This window comes from Halichoerus grypus, chromosome 15 (genome assembly GCF_964656455.1).
Source record: "Halichoerus grypus chromosome 15, mHalGry1.hap1.1, whole genome shotgun sequence".
Classification (NCBI taxonomy): domain Eukaryota; kingdom Metazoa; phylum Chordata; class Mammalia; order Carnivora; family Phocidae; genus Halichoerus; species Halichoerus grypus.
In genome coordinates, this window is record NC_135726.1 from 43,251,065 (window position 1) to 43,267,971 (window position 16,907).

The 16,907-nt window shown below is 50.2% G+C and overlaps 1 protein-coding gene across 2 annotated transcripts in view; it reads left to right on the forward strand.

The window, feature by feature from the left end:
• The window catches only part of CHST8 (carbohydrate sulfotransferase 8), a 129,593-nt gene that overhangs the window by 54,131 nt on the left and 58,555 nt on the right, over positions 1–16,907 (forward strand). For both annotated transcript variants that reach the window (XM_036118502.2, XM_078062466.1), the window contains exon 2: positions 10,579–10,794. In XM_036118502.2, the coding sequence (XP_035974395.1) occupies positions 10,665–10,794 (130 nt within the window). In that variant the 5' untranslated portion in view covers positions 10,579–10,664. The remainder of the gene's footprint in view (positions 1–10,578; positions 10,795–16,907) is intronic.

Genomic DNA, 16,907 nt, shown 5'->3' on the forward strand with positions numbered 1-16,907 from the left:
TATATAGTATTGTCTGCATATCATTTGCAAATAGTGACATTTTGCTTCTTTCTCACCAATTTGGATGCTTTTTATTTCTTTTTCTTTCCAATTGCTGTGGCTTGGACTTCCAATACTAAGCTGAATAAAAGTGGCGAGAGGAGCATCCTTGTCTTGTTCCTGGTTTTAGAGGAAAAGCTTTTGGCTTTTCATCATTGAGTATGATGTTAGCTGTGGGTTTGACATATATGACTTTTATCATGCAAAGCTATGTTCTCTCTATACCCACTTTGTTGAGAGTTTATCGTGAATGAATGCTGAATTTTGTCAAATGATTTTTCTGCATCTCTTGAGATGATCATATGACTTTATCCTTCATTTTATGTTGTGTATTGTGTTGATTGATTTGTGAGTGTTGAACAACTATCCTGCATCCTTGGAATAAATCTCACTTGATATGTTGAATGATGCTTTTCATGCATTTTCGAATTCAGTATTTTGTTGAGGATTTTTGCATCTGTGTTCATCAGAGGTATCGGTCTGTTATTTTTGTTGTTTGTCATGTCTTTGTCTGGCTTGGGTATCAGGGTAATGCTGTCCTCATAGAATTAATTTGGAAACATTTCTTCCTCTTCTATTTTTGGGAATAGTTTGAGAAGGATAGGTATTAACTCTTCCTTAATTGGTAAAATTCACCTGTGAAACCATCTGCTTCTGGACTTTTGCTTGTTGGGAGTTTTTTGATTACTTATTTAATTTCATTACTAGTAATTAGTTAAAATTCCTGTTTCTCCCTGATTCAGTTGTGGAAGATTGTATATGTCTAGCAGTCTATCCATCTGTTCTAAGTTGTCCAATTTGTTGGCATTTTTTTTTTTGTAGTAGTCCCTTATAATCCTTTGTATTTCTGTGCTCTCTGTTGTAACTTCTCTTTCATTTCTGATTTTATTTATGTTAGTCCTCTCTTTTTCTCAATGAGTCTAGTTAAAAGTTTATCAATTTTATCTTTTCAAAGAACCAGCTAATAGTTTCATTGATCTTCTCTATGGTTTGTTTGTTTGTTTTTTTGGTCTCTATTTCATTTATTACTGCTCTGTCTGATCTTTATTATTTCCTTCTTTCTACTGGGCTTTGTTTGTTCTTTTTCTAGTTCCTTTAGGTGTAAGGTTAGATTGTTTGAGATTCTTCTTGCTTTTTGAGGTAGGCCTATATCACTATAAACTGCCCTCTTAGAACTGCTTTTGCTGTGTCCCAGAGATTTTGAACCATTGTGTTTTCATTTTTATTGTCTCCATGTATTTTTTGTTTCCTCTTTGATCTATCAGTTGTTTAGTAGCATGTTGTTTAGCTTCCACACATCTGTGTTTTTTCCAGTTTTTTCTTGTAATTGATTTCTAGTTTTACACCATTGTAGTTGGAAAAGATGCTTGATATGATTTCAATCTTAAATTTATTGAGACCTGTTTCGTGGCCTAGCATATGATCTATCCTGGAAAATGTTTTATGTGCACTTGAAAGGAATGTATATTCTGCTGTTTTTAGATGGAATGTTCTGTATATATCTGTTAAACCCATCTGGTGTAATGTGTCATTCAAAACTGCTGTTCCCTTATTGATTTTCTGTCTAGATGATCTATCCATTGATGTAAGTGGGGTGTTAAAGTCCCCCACTATTATTGTATTACTCTCAATTTCTCTCTTTATGTCTGTTAATGTTTGCTTTATATATTTAGGTGCTCCTATGTTAGGTGCATAGATATTTCTAATTATTATATCCTCTTGTTGGATTGATCCTTTAATCATTATACAGTGCCCTTCTTTGTCTCTTGCTACAGTCTTTGTTATAAAGTCCATTTTGTGTGATTGTTTGCTACCCTTGCTTTTTTTTTTTTTTTTTTTTGCTTCCATTTGCATGGAATATCTTTTTTTTCATCCCCTCAGTTTCAGTCTGTTTGTGTCCTAGGTCTGAAATGAGTCTCTTGTGGGCAGCACATAGATGGGTTTGTTTTTCTGTATATTTAGTCACCCTATGTCTTTTGATTGCAGCATTTAACCCAGTTACATTTAAAGTAATTATTGATAGGTATGTATTTATTGTCATTTGTTAATTATTTTTGTGATTGTTTTTATAGTTCTCTGTTCCTTTCTTCTTCTCTTGCTCTCTTCCCTTGTGTTTAATGACTTTTAGTATTATACTTGCATTCCTTTCTCTTCATTTTTGGTGTATCTATTATAGGTTTTTGGTTTCTGGTTATTATGAAGTTCATACATAACATCCTATGTATGTAGCAGTTTATATTAAGTTGATGGTCACTTAAGTTTGAACACATTCTAAAAGCACTAAATTTTTACTCCTCCCTCCACATTTTATATATATGATGTCATATTTTACATCTTTTTACTTTATGTATCCCTTGACTAATTTTTGTAGATATAGTTGATTTTACTGCTTTTATGTTTTAACCTTCATGCTAGCTTTATAAGTGATTGATCTGTTACCTTTACTGTATGTTTGCTTTTACCAGTTAAATTTTTTTCTTTTCATTAATTTCCTTACTTCTAGTTATGGGTCTTTTCTTTTACCTGAAGAATTCCCTTAAACATTTCTTATAGGGCCCAGTTTAGTGGTGATGCACTCCTTTAACTTTTGTCTGGGAAACACTTTATCTCTCTTTCGATTCTGAACATTGCTGGGTAGAGTATTCTTGGTTATACGTTTCTTCCTTTCAATACTTGGAATACATCATGCCACTTCCTTCTGGCCTGCAAAGTTTCTGTTGAAAAATCAGCTGATAGCCTTATGGGGTTTCCCTTGTATGTAACTGTTTTTCTCTTGCTGCTTTTAAGGTTCTCTCTTTATCTTTAGTTTTTGCCATTTCAATTATTTTTTTTTTTAAAGATTTTATTTATTTATTTGAGAGAGAGAGAATGAGAGACAGAGAGCATGAGAGGGAGGAGGGTCAGAGGGAGAAGCAGACTCCCTGCCGAGCAGGGAGCCCGATGCGGGACTCGATCCCGGGACTCCAGGATCATGACCTGAGCCGAAGGCAGTCGCTTAACCAACTGAGCCACCCAGGCGCCCTTGCCATTTCAATTATTATGTGTCTTGATGTGGACCTCCTTAGGTTCATCTTGTTTGGAGCTCTCTGGGATTCCTGGACCTAGATATCTGTTTCCTTCCCAGGTTAGGGAAGTTTTCAGTTATTATTGCTTCAAATAAGTTTCTATCCCCTTTTCTCTCTCTTCTCCATCTGGGACTCCTGTAATGTGAATGTTATTTTGCTTGATGTTGTCACAGAAGTCCCTTAACTTATTTTCATTTTTTTTTAAAAAGCTTTTTTCTTATTTCAGTTTAGTTGTTTTTTACTACCTTGACTTCCAGGTCACTGATCTGTTCTTCTGCATCCTCTAATTTGCTGTTGATTCTTCTAGTGTATTTTTCATTTCACTTATTGTATTCTTCAGCTCTGACTGGTTCTTTTTTTATACTTTCTATCTCTTTGTTAAAGTTCTTACTGAGTTCTTCCAGTCTTGTCTCAAGTCTGGTGAGTGTCTATAACCATTAATTTGAATTCTTTAGCAGATAGATTCCTTATCTGTCTTTTGTTTAGCTTGTTTTGTCTTGTTCTTGTGTTTGAATCATACACCTCTGCCTCCTCACTTTGTCTGACTCTGTGTTTGTTCTGTATGTATATATTTGGTGCTCCACTATGTGGGCTGGGAGCACCCGCCAGTTATTACTGGCCTGAGTGCTGAGGGTGCACTGGTGGGTGGAGCCAGTTCTCAGCCTGACTTGTCTGTAGGCGCACTGGTGGGCTGGGCTTGCCTCACATGCAGTTGGCTAAAAGGGCCAACTAGCTACAGCATGTGCTGGTTGGTAGGGCTCATTCCCCAACTCCCTGGGTCAGGATTTGTTCTGGAGATGTGCCAGTTCTGACCAGAGCTGCCTGTTGGGTATGGGAGCTGATAGTCACTCTGGCAGGGCATAGGTCCTGGCTTGGGCTGCCCAGTGTGGGAGCCACTTTGGAGGGGTGCCTGCTGGTGGGTTGGTTTGGGTGGGGCTAGTCTTCAGAGGAATTCTGGGGCAGAGCAAGGTAGATGGAGAGTGTCAGAACTGGCTCCCCCAAAAGCATCTGGCCAGGTAGAAGGAGGGCTAGAGAAAGAGCACCTGCCAACATTTCCCATTCCTGGAAAAAACTCCTGCAGATCCCTAAGCCTCCAACACATATCCTAGAATTAGTCAATAAATCCCCTTCATGTATACCCCAGACACTTTTTAAACTGCTGCTTCTGTGCTGGCTCTTGGGCCCAATGATATAGTGCACTGGCCCTTTAAGACTGGAGAATCAGTTTCCTATAAACCTCCAGTTCTTCCGAAGGTAAACCCCGCTGATTTTCAAAGCCAGACATCATGGGGGCTCATCTTCTCTGTGCAGGTCCTCAGGGCCAGGGATGCCTGGTGTGGGGCTGATCCTCTCACCCCTCCATGCCTGTGATGTCCCTCCTGCTTGTGGGTTGCCACGCCAAGGGTTTGGTTCCCGACTTTGTCTCTGCGCCTCCTACGCTTCTCAATATGGCCTTCTCTTAATGTCTTTAGCTCGGGAAGATCTGTTTAGCTAGTCTTCAGGTTGTTTTCAGAGTGAGCTGTCACACATGTAGTTGATGCCTCGGTATGTCCACAGGTGGAGGTGAACTTAGGAGCCTCCCTCTCCACTATCTTACCCCACTGTCCTCATTGACTTTGGATCAACACATTCAAACTTAAATTTCATGTAGGAGTTTTCTAGCATAATCCATTTTATGGTATCTAAATGACTTGTATATTTGTTTGTACTTATGTATATTAATACAGGTGTGTATATATGAATAGAGTCCCCATTTACCTCTATGAGTGTATTAGTCTTCAAGCCCCATGATTTGAAATCTGCCCTACCAGAATGAGGATACAAAAGAGGCATCCTCATGGTGAGTGTGTGTTGGGTATGTGGGAGCTGCCAGGTTCCAACAGGATCTCTAATGGAGCTCACTTCCTTGCCTCCTCTTTTCTCACAGGATTGGGCTACTCTTTGGACCTAATTCTACCCCAGACCTGATTAAAACAAACCCACAGCTCCCTGAAACATGCATGGCCTTTTAGAAATTCCAGGTTCGTGGACTGCCTCTCTGCAGAGGGCCCAGACATCTCCATCTGTTAACCCCTGCTCACACCACATGCAGCACAGGTTATGTTGATCACCTGCCCTGTGCCAGGCACTGTGCTAAGTGCTGGGAAGGCAAAGATGGGGAGCGGCTGTGACACTGCTCTCGGGGCTCCAAGAGTTTGAGGCAGGTGTGGGAACACTATCCACACAGTGGGATAAGGGCTGTTATCGAGATAACACATGCTCATGGGATTGGGGGTGCTGAATCCCCATCCCAGATTCTGCCAGGGTGGGACTCAGTTTCTCTCCTTGCAGAATTACTCTCCCCTACCCTGCCTCATAAAATGCCCTGAAAATGAAGTCCTGGGCAGAGATGGTATCCATGGTATGGTCCTACCCCTGAAAGCAATCAAGGGCATTATAGCTTATGGCACCTTGGCCAGGCTCTCAGGAACCCCTTACTGCAGCTGTGTGTTTGCAGGCTTCCCCTCAGCCTCTTTGTGTAAGCAATGGTGGGAAGCTGGGCTGTAGCCTAGTGGATCTGTGGGGACAAGGCTTCAGGGCTGTTTAAGCCTGATTTATGCCTTGCCCTCTGCCTTGGGGCTCCCTTTCTTCCACCCAGCAGAAAGCATGGGGAATTGGAGGGAGTCCCTGCCTTGTAATGGGGAGGAGTATGGCAGGTGGGGCGTACCCATGCGGGCTAGGGTGTGCTGAAGGTGGGCCCTGGGCATTTCAGGACCCAGGTCAGCACTCTCCCACATCAGGCAGGGCAGGAGGCTGCAGCCCTGCCTCAGTGAGCACTTGCAGCCATTTGTCACCCTCGCAGAGCACTGCAACTTTATGCCTACGCATAAAAACTGGTGGGACTCATCCCAGAGTTTGCTGCTGCCGCCGCCACTGTTAAAACCGGTTTTAATTAGCTGCAAGATTTTAATGAGCTGAAATCAAGAAGAACCCCATCTCAGAAGCAAGCAGGAGCCACACACACTGAAGAACTTTTCTGACAAAACAGATGGAGGTGGTGTTCTCCGGGGACTGGGCTGTGTGCTCCGTTTCAGTGAGGAGCAAATGAGTTACTGAGGCCAGGAGGCTGAGCAGGGAAGGCGGGAGGTCAGCGCCATCGCAGGAGCCTCGGCAGGGGCTGAGCAGAGGTGCAGCCCCCTTTGCCGCCACGGCGGAATGCTTGGTGCCGGATTCAAGGTGACGGCAGTGCCTGGCTCCATTCTCCTCAAGTTGCCATAGCAGCCTCTCTCCCGATGAGCAGCTCCTCCTGGAGCCCTCAGCCGGGAGGGACGTCATTGTTTGCTCCTGCCTGTGCAAGGAGGAAACTGGCTGGACAGAGAACTTTCTGGGGCCCGGGGTCCACACGCCAAGTGGGTGCTCCCATGGGCACATGGCCGGACGCCTCCAGCTGCCTCCAGTGGGGCACGGGAGTGGGTCCTTACAGCCAGAGGGGGTCCTCTGGGTGACTGGGGGAAGCATCCAGGCTTTGCAGCAGCTGCAGCCAAGCGTGACCTCGGAGCCATCCGTCCATCTGCCTGCCGGCCTGTCGCCACTGGAGGTGCGTGTGTTTTGGCTGAATTCCCAAGTCCTTGCTTGTGCCCTAAAGTGAATTTTCCCAAGAGACAAATTTTTAAATCAGATAAATAAGGAAATGGGAGGAATCCTTGGCTCTGACCTGTGTCCCAGGAGGTGTTTACAAGATTAATTGCATTTTTTTTTCTTACAGTAAAAATTGGTGATACCATTCAGGCCTCAGGGAGAACAAGCCACTGGGGAAACTAGGGCTTGTGAGGACAGGACCTTCTGGAAACTAAGTGGGCTGTTTATTTTTCTTGCCTTATTCCTCCTGGCTCTGCCCCCAGTTATTTGAATTTTCATATTGTCTGTTGGTCCTGGAAGGGAGGCAGGGAGGCGGGGTGGGGGGGCCCTCTTGTCAGTGGAGCTGAGTGTGATGCAGCGTGCAGTGAGGATGCAACAGTCCCAAGTGGGAGCAGAGGCCTGTGAGTGTGTTTACGGGGCCCTGGGCAGCCTGGCCCCGGCCTGTGACAGATCATAGTGTCCACTCCCCGGGCAGCAGCTCGACTCCCAGGAGACAGAGACAAGCAGCCTTTGGACCAGCATCTCCCCGTTGCCTTGAAAATAACATGTGACTTTGAAGACAAGGACCCTCACAGGAACAATAGGGGATCAGATACACACACTCCCTGGAGTGTTGGGTGATCTCTTATCTACCCTCCACCTTTAAAGGACAGAGGTTCCTACGGGTTCTGTGATGTTGGCCCCCTCCTGAGGGGAACCCAGCCAGATTGCAAGCCAGTTACCCAGGATGGGAGGCATGCTCACCTTTTGATTCCATTTGCACATAGCAGGGAGTTGGCTGGTTAGATGGTCTGCAGTGAGAACAAACACTAAGCCGGGGGCGGGGGGCATCCGAGGGGAAGGCTGGGGTCTGATACTTAGGAGGGTCAGGGAGAGCCATGCACGCCTCTAACACCAGCTTCCCTGGATGTGGAAAATGGAGATGGTGCTGTATTCTCTTGGGGGTCAACAAAAAGGAACGTCTCTGAGACCAGACACTTAAATGGTTGATGCTCCTACTGCAGTGAAGGTGCAGGTCCTAGGGCTGGTTTTCTCCCCCCACCCCCAGATCTGGGGGCAAAGATGTGGTCCTCATCCTGGCTCCCAGGCACAAGGGCTAATGGAGCCTGGCTCCACCTGGGGCGTTGGGTTTGGGGAAGGTTCAGAAACAAGTGAGGACTGGTCATTGCTGCAGGACGGGGGAGGTCTGTACTGGCTTGGACGGTGACAGTAGAGAGGAGGGGACTGGATTGCACGTGCTTCTGAGCTCCCCCCCCTTTTTTCATCCAATAGAGCCTTTGGGCCGAGATCAGGTGGCACTTTATTAGCTGTTTTACTGGGCAGCGGTGGGCCGTAGCCATAAACTTGCTGCTCTCTTTCCCCTCCTTCCTCTCTCTTTCCGTCACCCTAGGTCAGACTCGCCTGCTGGCTTCATGTAGGCAGTGTGCGACCACCACAGCCCGCGTATCAGGGCTTTGTGGCACTTTCTTTACAGCTGGGGCCTTGCTGGGGACTGTCGATGGTATGTGTGTGCTGTGTGTGCATACGTGTATGCGTGTTAGAGCCTGTGCGTCTGCTCTGGAAGGGCCCCGAGCTGCCTTCCCTGCTCCCTGTCTGAGGGTCTTGTCCCTGCTGAATCCATGTATGTGACACTCTTTCCACTCTCCTGACTCCTTTCCGTGACTGTCTGGGCACCCCTGGGGGTTAAGCCAACTGCTTTGGGGCAGGAGGGCCTCCGTGCCCCCCCCCACCACCTTCCCTCAGACCTCGAGGCTGGCCCTGGAGGCCCCTGCACACAACTCCTGTCATCATGGAGGGAAGGGCTTGGGAGACCAAAGGACACAGTGTTGAGAGTGACCTTGCCTTCAGTGGGGCCTGGTGCCTGCACTGCTGTGTCTGTGTCTTTGCAGGACGATGAGCCAGGCCCCCAGGACAGTCCCATCCCAGGCAGCCACGGAGGGAGAAGCCACAGGGCCCCACGAGAGACTTCAGGGTCTGAGCCTTTGGGGACATGCGGCTGCCTATTTTACCCTCTGCAAGCCCCGTGCAGGGGTGTCCCTGGCGATGGCAGGAGCAGCTGTCTTTCTTGGGGCGGGGGCCGTTGCAGTGAGGTCGGGGCCAATGGCAAACTGAGCCAGCTCGAGACAAAACAGCCCTGCTCCGTGCTGCCTCCCAAACATAAAAGCTGGGAGGTCGTGGGAACCACCTGCTCAGCACAGCCCAGAGAGCCCTGTGCTCAGGCGTGTTCCCGTGCATAGAGGCCTGGGGCAGGTTAATTAAAGTTAACTGAGTGAAAACATAATTACAGAGACTGCAGAGGGGAGAAACCCAAACCTGCAATTTAACACTCTTCAGCCCCAGAGCTTTGCTGAGAACAGTCTAGACCTTGGGAATTTTTGTCTGGGCTGGGGAGGGAATGACTGATCTTACCACTTCCTGCCTTGTGCCCCCCAGGAGCATGAGGACACAGAGGGACGGAAGCTGGGGCTTCCTCCCCCACGCCTGGGTGCCTGGTCAGGAATGGGTTCCCCGACCAAAGTACTGTGCCCAAGGAGACCCCAGGCAGGGAAATGTCCTTGTGCCAAGCAGCGCATCTGGTCTGGGGTCCCAGCCACCCACCTGTGATCTCAGAGGCTGCTGGAAGCTGCCCACCTGCCCTCAACCTCCCTCAGTGCTGTCCTGTGTCAGAGCTGGGGAAGCTCCCGCAGGCCTTTTGGGTAGAGAGAGGGTGGTATCTCTGCGCCCGGACTAGTAGGAATGGGCGAAGCCAAGGGGACAAAGCGGCCTTCCTCTAAAAGGGGGAGTTCTGGAATCCCTGCCTATCTATCTGTGCAGATCCCTCTTCAGCGCCTGTCCCATTCCACCCATGCCTCACCCCACTGCAAGAACTTACATCCTTCCTATGAGCAAATAGCCTCGGGGTGCCCCCATCTTGACCCACATCTTGGCCCAGTTGGAGTCACTCATTGGTATTTGGGGTATTTGGCATTTCTTGCTCTGCCCTTCAGGAGGAACCAGGGTGAGGGGCAAGTCACCTGGGCATGCTCTGGGTCGGCAGTGACCAGAGCAACAGGTGTCCATCCGCAGGAACACAAGGGATGCTGTCACCAGCCTCTGAGCCGGGGATCTGTCAAACGCAGGTCTGGCTACCTCAGCTCCAGGCCCGAGGGCCTCAAGAGTGGGAGTAGCTGTGATCTGTTCAGAGCTTTGGTCCCCCTGATGCAGCTGACTAGCCAGTGGGGTCTCTATTCCGCTAGCCCACCCATCTGTCAGGGAGACACAGCTCTGGCTGGAGAGAGGAGCCACCAGGTGGGGGATTCTCTGTCCCTGGTAGCCACTGGGCCTAGGAGACTCCTTCCCAAAGCATCTTGCTCTGTGGAGACACTTGTCCCCAACATCCTGTAGAGAGGAGCCAGGGCAGAGGGATCCAAGAACTTCTCTGTCCACCAGGCCAGTTGTAATGGACAAGGACCCAAGTTGGTGGGCCTGTACCTAGGTCCCCTATAGGGAGCACACTAGTTCTTCTGGAAGCTCGGAGGGCCTGGACAGTGCAGGGGCTGTTACTGGCTGTGGGTCTCTGGGGCTCCACCCTGGGCTCCCCCAGGCAGAGTCCAGAGAGTGTCTGTCTCCCTGGTTTTTCTGGTGGTGCAAATACAGGAGCCCCTGTTGGGAAGCTGGTGTCCCAGCTACAGGTGGTGACTAGACTTCCCTCAGCCTCCTTGGGCTTGGAAAGGTGGAAGGGACATACCTGAGTAAGTTCTAGAGAATGGAGGGATCGGGGATTATGCTTGGTCACAGGCAGTGACTGGGGCCTCAGCCCGCACAGGATGTTGTGTGCCTCAGTGATGGACCCTCTTTCTCCCCATCTGCCCTGTAGACCATGGCCTGATGGACGCTTGGTGTGGATGATGAGGGAAGAACGCACCTCCCACACCCGAGAGGTGACCCCGGAGCAAGCCCTGGATGACCCCGCGAGCCGGAACCATGCGGCTAGCCTGCATGTTCTCATCCATCCTGCTGTTTGGAGCCGCAGGCCTCCTCCTCTTCATCAGCCTGCAGGACCCCACGGAGCTCGCCCCTCGACAGCTGCCAGGTGAGCCCTTGCGCTCGGCCCTGGTGCCCGCTTGCCCCAGCTTTCTTGTCTGAAGTGCAGGCCTCCGTGGCTGCCCCGGGGCCAAGTCTGTGCCAAGAGCCTCGGCAGGCAGAGGAGGGGGCCTGGCCTTCTCCTGGCGGGCATCAGCCTCTGGCCTCTGACCTCTAGCCTGTGGTCTCTGGCCTGTGCCCTCCTCTTGAAATGATAGCCAGGCTCTCATCCACTTGTTGCCTTTGGTGAAGCTGAGGCTTAAGGAGGATTCTGCCATCTCTTGGGGCCTCTCCCACATGGTCTGGGGTATCAGAGGGTGAATGACTTCTCCTTGAGCCCATGCTCCCCCCCATGGGACTCTGCTTCTCTGCCAGCCCTGGGACCCCTCGAATCCAGGCCCTCTGGCCTGGGCAGAGGGGGTCAAGGTACCTCCTGCCTCTGCGAAGCTGAGATTGCTCCTGCTGGCCCCCACCTGCTGTCTGTATCCCACGTGTCCCTTGTGAGCCATGGAGGGGAGCACCCTTCCTGACTTGCAGAGATCTGCTGAGGACAGGTGGGATCCAGCAAAGGGAAAGTGGGAAGGATGGTTCTGGAGCCTCAGGCAGGCAGAATATGGAGAGGGGGAGCTCAGGCAGAATGCTTGCTGCTGAGACACAGCCCCCACTCATCTCTCAGCAGTGGGCCTGGGGGCCTTTAGCGGGGAAGTCTGTGAAGACAACCATGAGCTCCAGGACATGGATAATATGGAGGAGTAGAGGCTGTGAGTTTAGGGAGAGAGATTCCTGCACAGTCCTACAGAAGAGCAGGGCCCAGCATAAGGCACCTGGCCCTCAGGGAGGGGACCCCGGCTACTTGGGCCTGCAGCCCCCTCCCCAGCCCCACCCTCGGCTCTGGCTGGCTTAGTCATCCCACGCACAGACTGAAGGCCTGGAGACATCAGGTAGAAAGTCGGAAGGTGCACCGGGAGGCTGGAATGAGGCCCGTTGGCCTGGCAGCTCCTACCAGAGGCCCTGGGCAGGGAGGCCAATGAGTTCATTCTTTCATCAAGAATCATCAAGAGGCAGCCAGGTGGTGGGACCCCAGGAGACAACAGGTGAGTCACTGGTACTGACTCACGCCTGGGCTGCCCGGGCCGGGCCCTCAGGGGTAGTGGCTGTCAGAGGTGGGTCTGGCTACTCCCTGGCTTCTGGAGAAGCAAGGATATGTGACTGAGCGGGCTCCTCTGTGGGGACTTTGCAGCCCCACGTGAGCTTTAGAGTGGCTGGCGGCCCTCTGTCAGCAGAACCCGACCCGTAGGGTAGGGCTGTCAGGCGGGCTGAGATTGCCACCGCCCCCCCCACCACTGTGCGGTGTCTGTGTGGAAATGAGGTCCTGAACAAGGGCCCTTAAATGTGGCTTGGGGTGAATGGTGTATCCTCGGGGTGGCCCATGGCTCTTTGGTGCCCATTTTGGTGTGTGTGTGTGGCTGGGGCGCACGCCATGGGCAGAGGGTCCTTGTGTCCAGGGTCTGCGTTCCGTGGGACGAGCCTGGGAGAGAAGGCACGAGTCTGTGTCCGTCTGGGCAGGGGCCATGCACTCATCCGTGGTACACTGCAGGGACAGATGCTACATACGTGGGTAGAGCTGGGACCTGGAGGCCAGGACATGCGCCCCGCCATGCCGCAGTCGGCCAGCAAACCAGAGCGCTTGCGCTTCGTGTCTTCCTGCCCCTCACACCAGCCAGTTGCCTCTGCACATGCGCCCCTGCCCAGCTGCCCCTGCGCATGCACATGTGGATCTTTTCCATTACCAGTAGGGCCAGACCCCACAGGACGGCTGGGACTTCTGGGGTGGAGTGGCGAGCTGGGGAAGGAGCTCCGAGCCTCCGAAGGGCATAGAGGATGACACGAAGCTTAGGCACATATCCCACTGCAGTGGGGACGGCGTGGGCCTGGCTGACCCATGCGATGGGCACGCTTGAGGCTTGAGCCGTGTTCTTCTGGCTGTAAATGGAGCCGGACCCCCTTCGCCACGTGGCCGGGGATGGGCAACCTTGACGTTCTACGTAAATCACATCGAACACAGTCATAAAACTTTAAGTAATGCTTATGTTACTTTCCCTGAGCAAAGTGTTCCTGACACAGGCTGTTTGTGTTGATTTGTTACTATTCATTTATTCTCTCCCTGTACTTCTCACAGCAGCCTAATTGTGATTCGGTACCAAGAAAGCAATATCAAAGTAATTTTCCACAACATTAGTTACAATTTTCTTCTGATCTTTCAAGTGAAACAATCCCATCCTGTTGGCTTCTCTGAGCATATAAACCTTGATTACATTTATCTGTTGGAAACCAGTGCTTACAAAGTGTATGTATCCAGTTGCATGGGTGGGTGGCCCCAAGGGCCTGGACAAGCCGCCTCGCTGTGGATTTCTCCTGGTGGGAGGTACAAAGTCAGGAGGCTGCCCTGTCATCCAGATTGGGTAAGGCCATTGGGGATGCCGCCTAGAGAGGAAATTCCACACAGGCTCCTGCGGCTTTCACAGTGCAGCAACTTCTGGTGGCCTTGACCAAGGTGGGAGGGGGAGGGTGGGCAGGTGAAGATCCAGAAACAAGCCTGAGAGTGGGAGAAGGAGCCTTCAGTTGCTTGTGGTCCCTTAGGGTCAGGGTGTTGCTTAGATTTCTCCCGTGCAGTTATTAGGTGTTAACAGCAGGCGCACCTCTCAGAGACCAGTCAGCAAACCTCACCTGACTTGTGCATCAGATGGAATCTTACGGGCTTGCCAACTTTTGTAAATCAGGCCATTTTTACAAAAATGTTTGCTATATTTTAAATCAATCAAACCTTTTGAAATGTGAATAGCTGCTGGTTAACCTATCTTTCACCTAAGATGAGATTTTGGTGTGTAGTGTGTATCAGAGAATTCACCTATCCAATTATTTTCCAGTCTCCAGTATTGCCAGGCCCTGAGGCCTCAGGAAACTCATTCCTTGACCCAAGAGACTAGGCTTGCCCCTTCTGTAGGTGGAAGATGCAGAGAACAGGCCAGAACCAGGAATAACACATCCTAGCCTGCTGGCCCTGGGGATACGGAAGACAGATTCCAGACGTGTGGCTGGGCAAACTGAAATGTTATGAGTGGCCTTTCTTTATGAACTTTTTATTTTGGAGGGTTTGGAACACACACGAGGAGATGAGAATAGCACAGTGACTCCAGGCGCCCGGTACCAGCGGGCTCCGTCGTGGTCAGGCCTGCCCCACCCACTGCCACTGGCGCCTCCCTCCTTTGACTTTACCAGATAGCATATCAATTCAGCCATAAATATTACAATGTATTGCTCGATTTAAGAGATAAGAACTCTTTTTTAAAACATCCAACGATTCTTTAATATCATCCAATATCCAGTGTTCAAATTTCTGGTTGAATCACAAATGTTATCAATACTTTTATTTCCACTTTGTTTTATCCAGGATCCAGATTAAGCCCACACATTGCAGTTGGTGATTGAGTCTTTAAGTGTCTTTCAATCTGTAAGATTCTCTCCTCATCTTTATTTTTCTCTTGTTCTTTATCGGAGGAAACTGGGTCCCAGGTCCTGCCGAGTGTCTCACCGTTGGGGTTTTTGTCGATTGTGTGTGTTTAGTGTATTTCAACATTGTTTTCTGCTTTTCATATTTCCTGTAAATTAAGTAAATCTAGCAGCTTCATCTGATATAGGTTTGGGGGGTTTTTCTTTTTTTTTTGGAAGATTTTATTTATTAGAGAGAGAGAAAACGCGCGTGTGTGCGCACGCGTGAGTGGGGGGAAAGGGCAGAGGGAAAGAGAGAAACAGACTCCTGGCTGAGCAGGGAGCCCGACAGGGGTCTCGATCCCAGGACCCCAGGATCATGACCTGAGCCAAAGGCAGATGCTTAACCAACTGAGCCACCCAGGTGCTCCTCTTTTCTTTTTGGGGAACAAGCATGCAGATGTGATTCTATGTTCTTCCATCAGGAGGCGCACATCTGCCTCGCTCTCTCTTATGATGCCAGTGAAGCCACTGAGGATGCACGTGGATCTGTCCATTCATTCAGGGCTGCACAATGCAGTGTTCTGAGTTTATCTTTCCTCCTTCATTCTTTTAAGTGGGATTTTGTTTTAATGGGGTGAGGTGAGTCGTTGTTAGTGACCCGAGCAACCAAAGTGATGGCGGATTGATTGGTTTATTCGTTGGCAAATAAAAAACCATGACCTTATGATACAGATTCTGTTGCTAACACACTATAAATAGTTCTTTTTTCTTTCCTTCTTTCCTTTTTTTCTTTTTTCTTTTTGATTTTTGGTTTCTAGAGTGAGTTTTCTTAAAGCGGGACCACCCCATGTTTCAGAGAAGTAAGCTCTTGGCTTTCCTGAAGCCGTGGAGTTGTGGGTGGTGGAGCTGGGGTTGGGGCTGCTGCTGGGGTGTTGAAGATGGAGGCAGCCACAACGACAGCAGGGTTTGTGTTCAGGGGCCCCTAGTGCAGACAAAGGGACTGGACAGCCCCTGATGACTTCCCGGTCTGGAACAATCTGCCCCAGCACAAAGGCATTCAAGGATGGCGGTAATAATCCGCTTTTAGCATGTGCCAGATCTTGTGCCAGGCACTTTACATGTTTCAATACATATCATTCTTTTTTGTTTGTGTTTTTTGTTTTGTCTTGTTTTCTAAAGATTTATTTATTTATTTGAGAGACAGAGCGTGAGCGGAGGAAGGGGGAGAGGAAGAAGGAGAGTTAGAGAAGCAGACTCCCCACTGAGCATGGAGCCCTACCCGGGGCTCGATCTCACAACCCTGAGATCATGACCTGAGATCATGACCTGAGCCAAAATCAAGAGTTGGACCCTTAACCGACTGCACCACCCAGGTGCCCCAATACATATAATTCTGCTAATAACTGATTATTCCTGTTTACGGATGAAGTACTGAGCGGTTGCTGGGTGGGCACACAGCAGCACTGTTCTTGATGCATTGTTCGCTGCGTGCTGGGCACAGTGCCAGGCACTTCACAGGTATTTAGTACTCATTGAATACCTTCAAACCCCCATGAGTTAAGCACTCTTATGCCATCTGACAGATGAGACTACTGAGATAAGAGAGGTGAAGAGCCGGGCCCGAGACCACACAGCTTTGGGTTTCAGAGCCAGGATCTGTCCTTGGGCAGCAGGCTGTTGCCACGTACCTGCTCCCCTCCTAACAACAGAGCAGAGCCTGGGCAGAGAGAGCCTGGATCAAGATTTGGAGGCATGCAGGAGTTTGGCATGGGAGGGACTCCCAGTGGATTAGGGGCTGGAGTGTGACCTGTGGGTCTAGACTCATGCTGCAGACACAGCCAGTCCCGGGGCCCACAAGCCCTTCCTTGGAGCATCTCAGAGGAGCGAGCCTTCGCTACAGGCTGAGGGGAGCTCCCGGGTCCTGAGGTGGGGGTGGCCATTAGAAGGCACAGGTCTGGAGCTGTGGGCAGGAGCACGGGAGGGGAAAAGAGCACAAGGAACCCAGCGGGGAGGTGCAGATTGGGCAGGAGAGGAAGCAGAGACCGGAGAGGGTGGATTCAGGAGGTCGGGGCAGAGTCGGCAACTGCATGGTGGGACGATGATGAGGGTGAGGAGGGCTGCTGGCTCTGACAGATTGGGACGAGGGTACCGCTCACTGAGGCAGACACACCAGATGGGGAGCGGTTTGGGGGAGGGGGCTGGAGACCACGTGTTCTATTTTAGGCAGGTGGCATCTGAGTTGCTGGGCAGAGTTGCTCCGTAAGTCTTCCACCCGGGACTCCAGACTCACAGACTGCAGGCACAAGCGAGAGAAGCAGAAAGCCCCCACCCCTCCCAGCCCTCCTCCATCTGCCTCTCTGCTTTCAGGCTGCACACTCACTTCTTCCCTCTCCTACACCTGAGGGCAGAGTTGTGGCTGGAGGAGCCAGGAGGGCTGCCTGGAGGAGGGGAGCTGTGGGTGACTTCTTTGTCTTCTGTAGCACACAAGAGGTGACCAGGTGCCAACCTACTGTGGAAGCAGTGAAGTAGATTTGGGTGAGACTCTCTTGGAGCCTGGGGCCTCTCTCCAGAGTGCATGCGCCTGAGCATCTTGCCTAGTCTCTCACAGTTAGAAATCCACGGAGCCAGAAT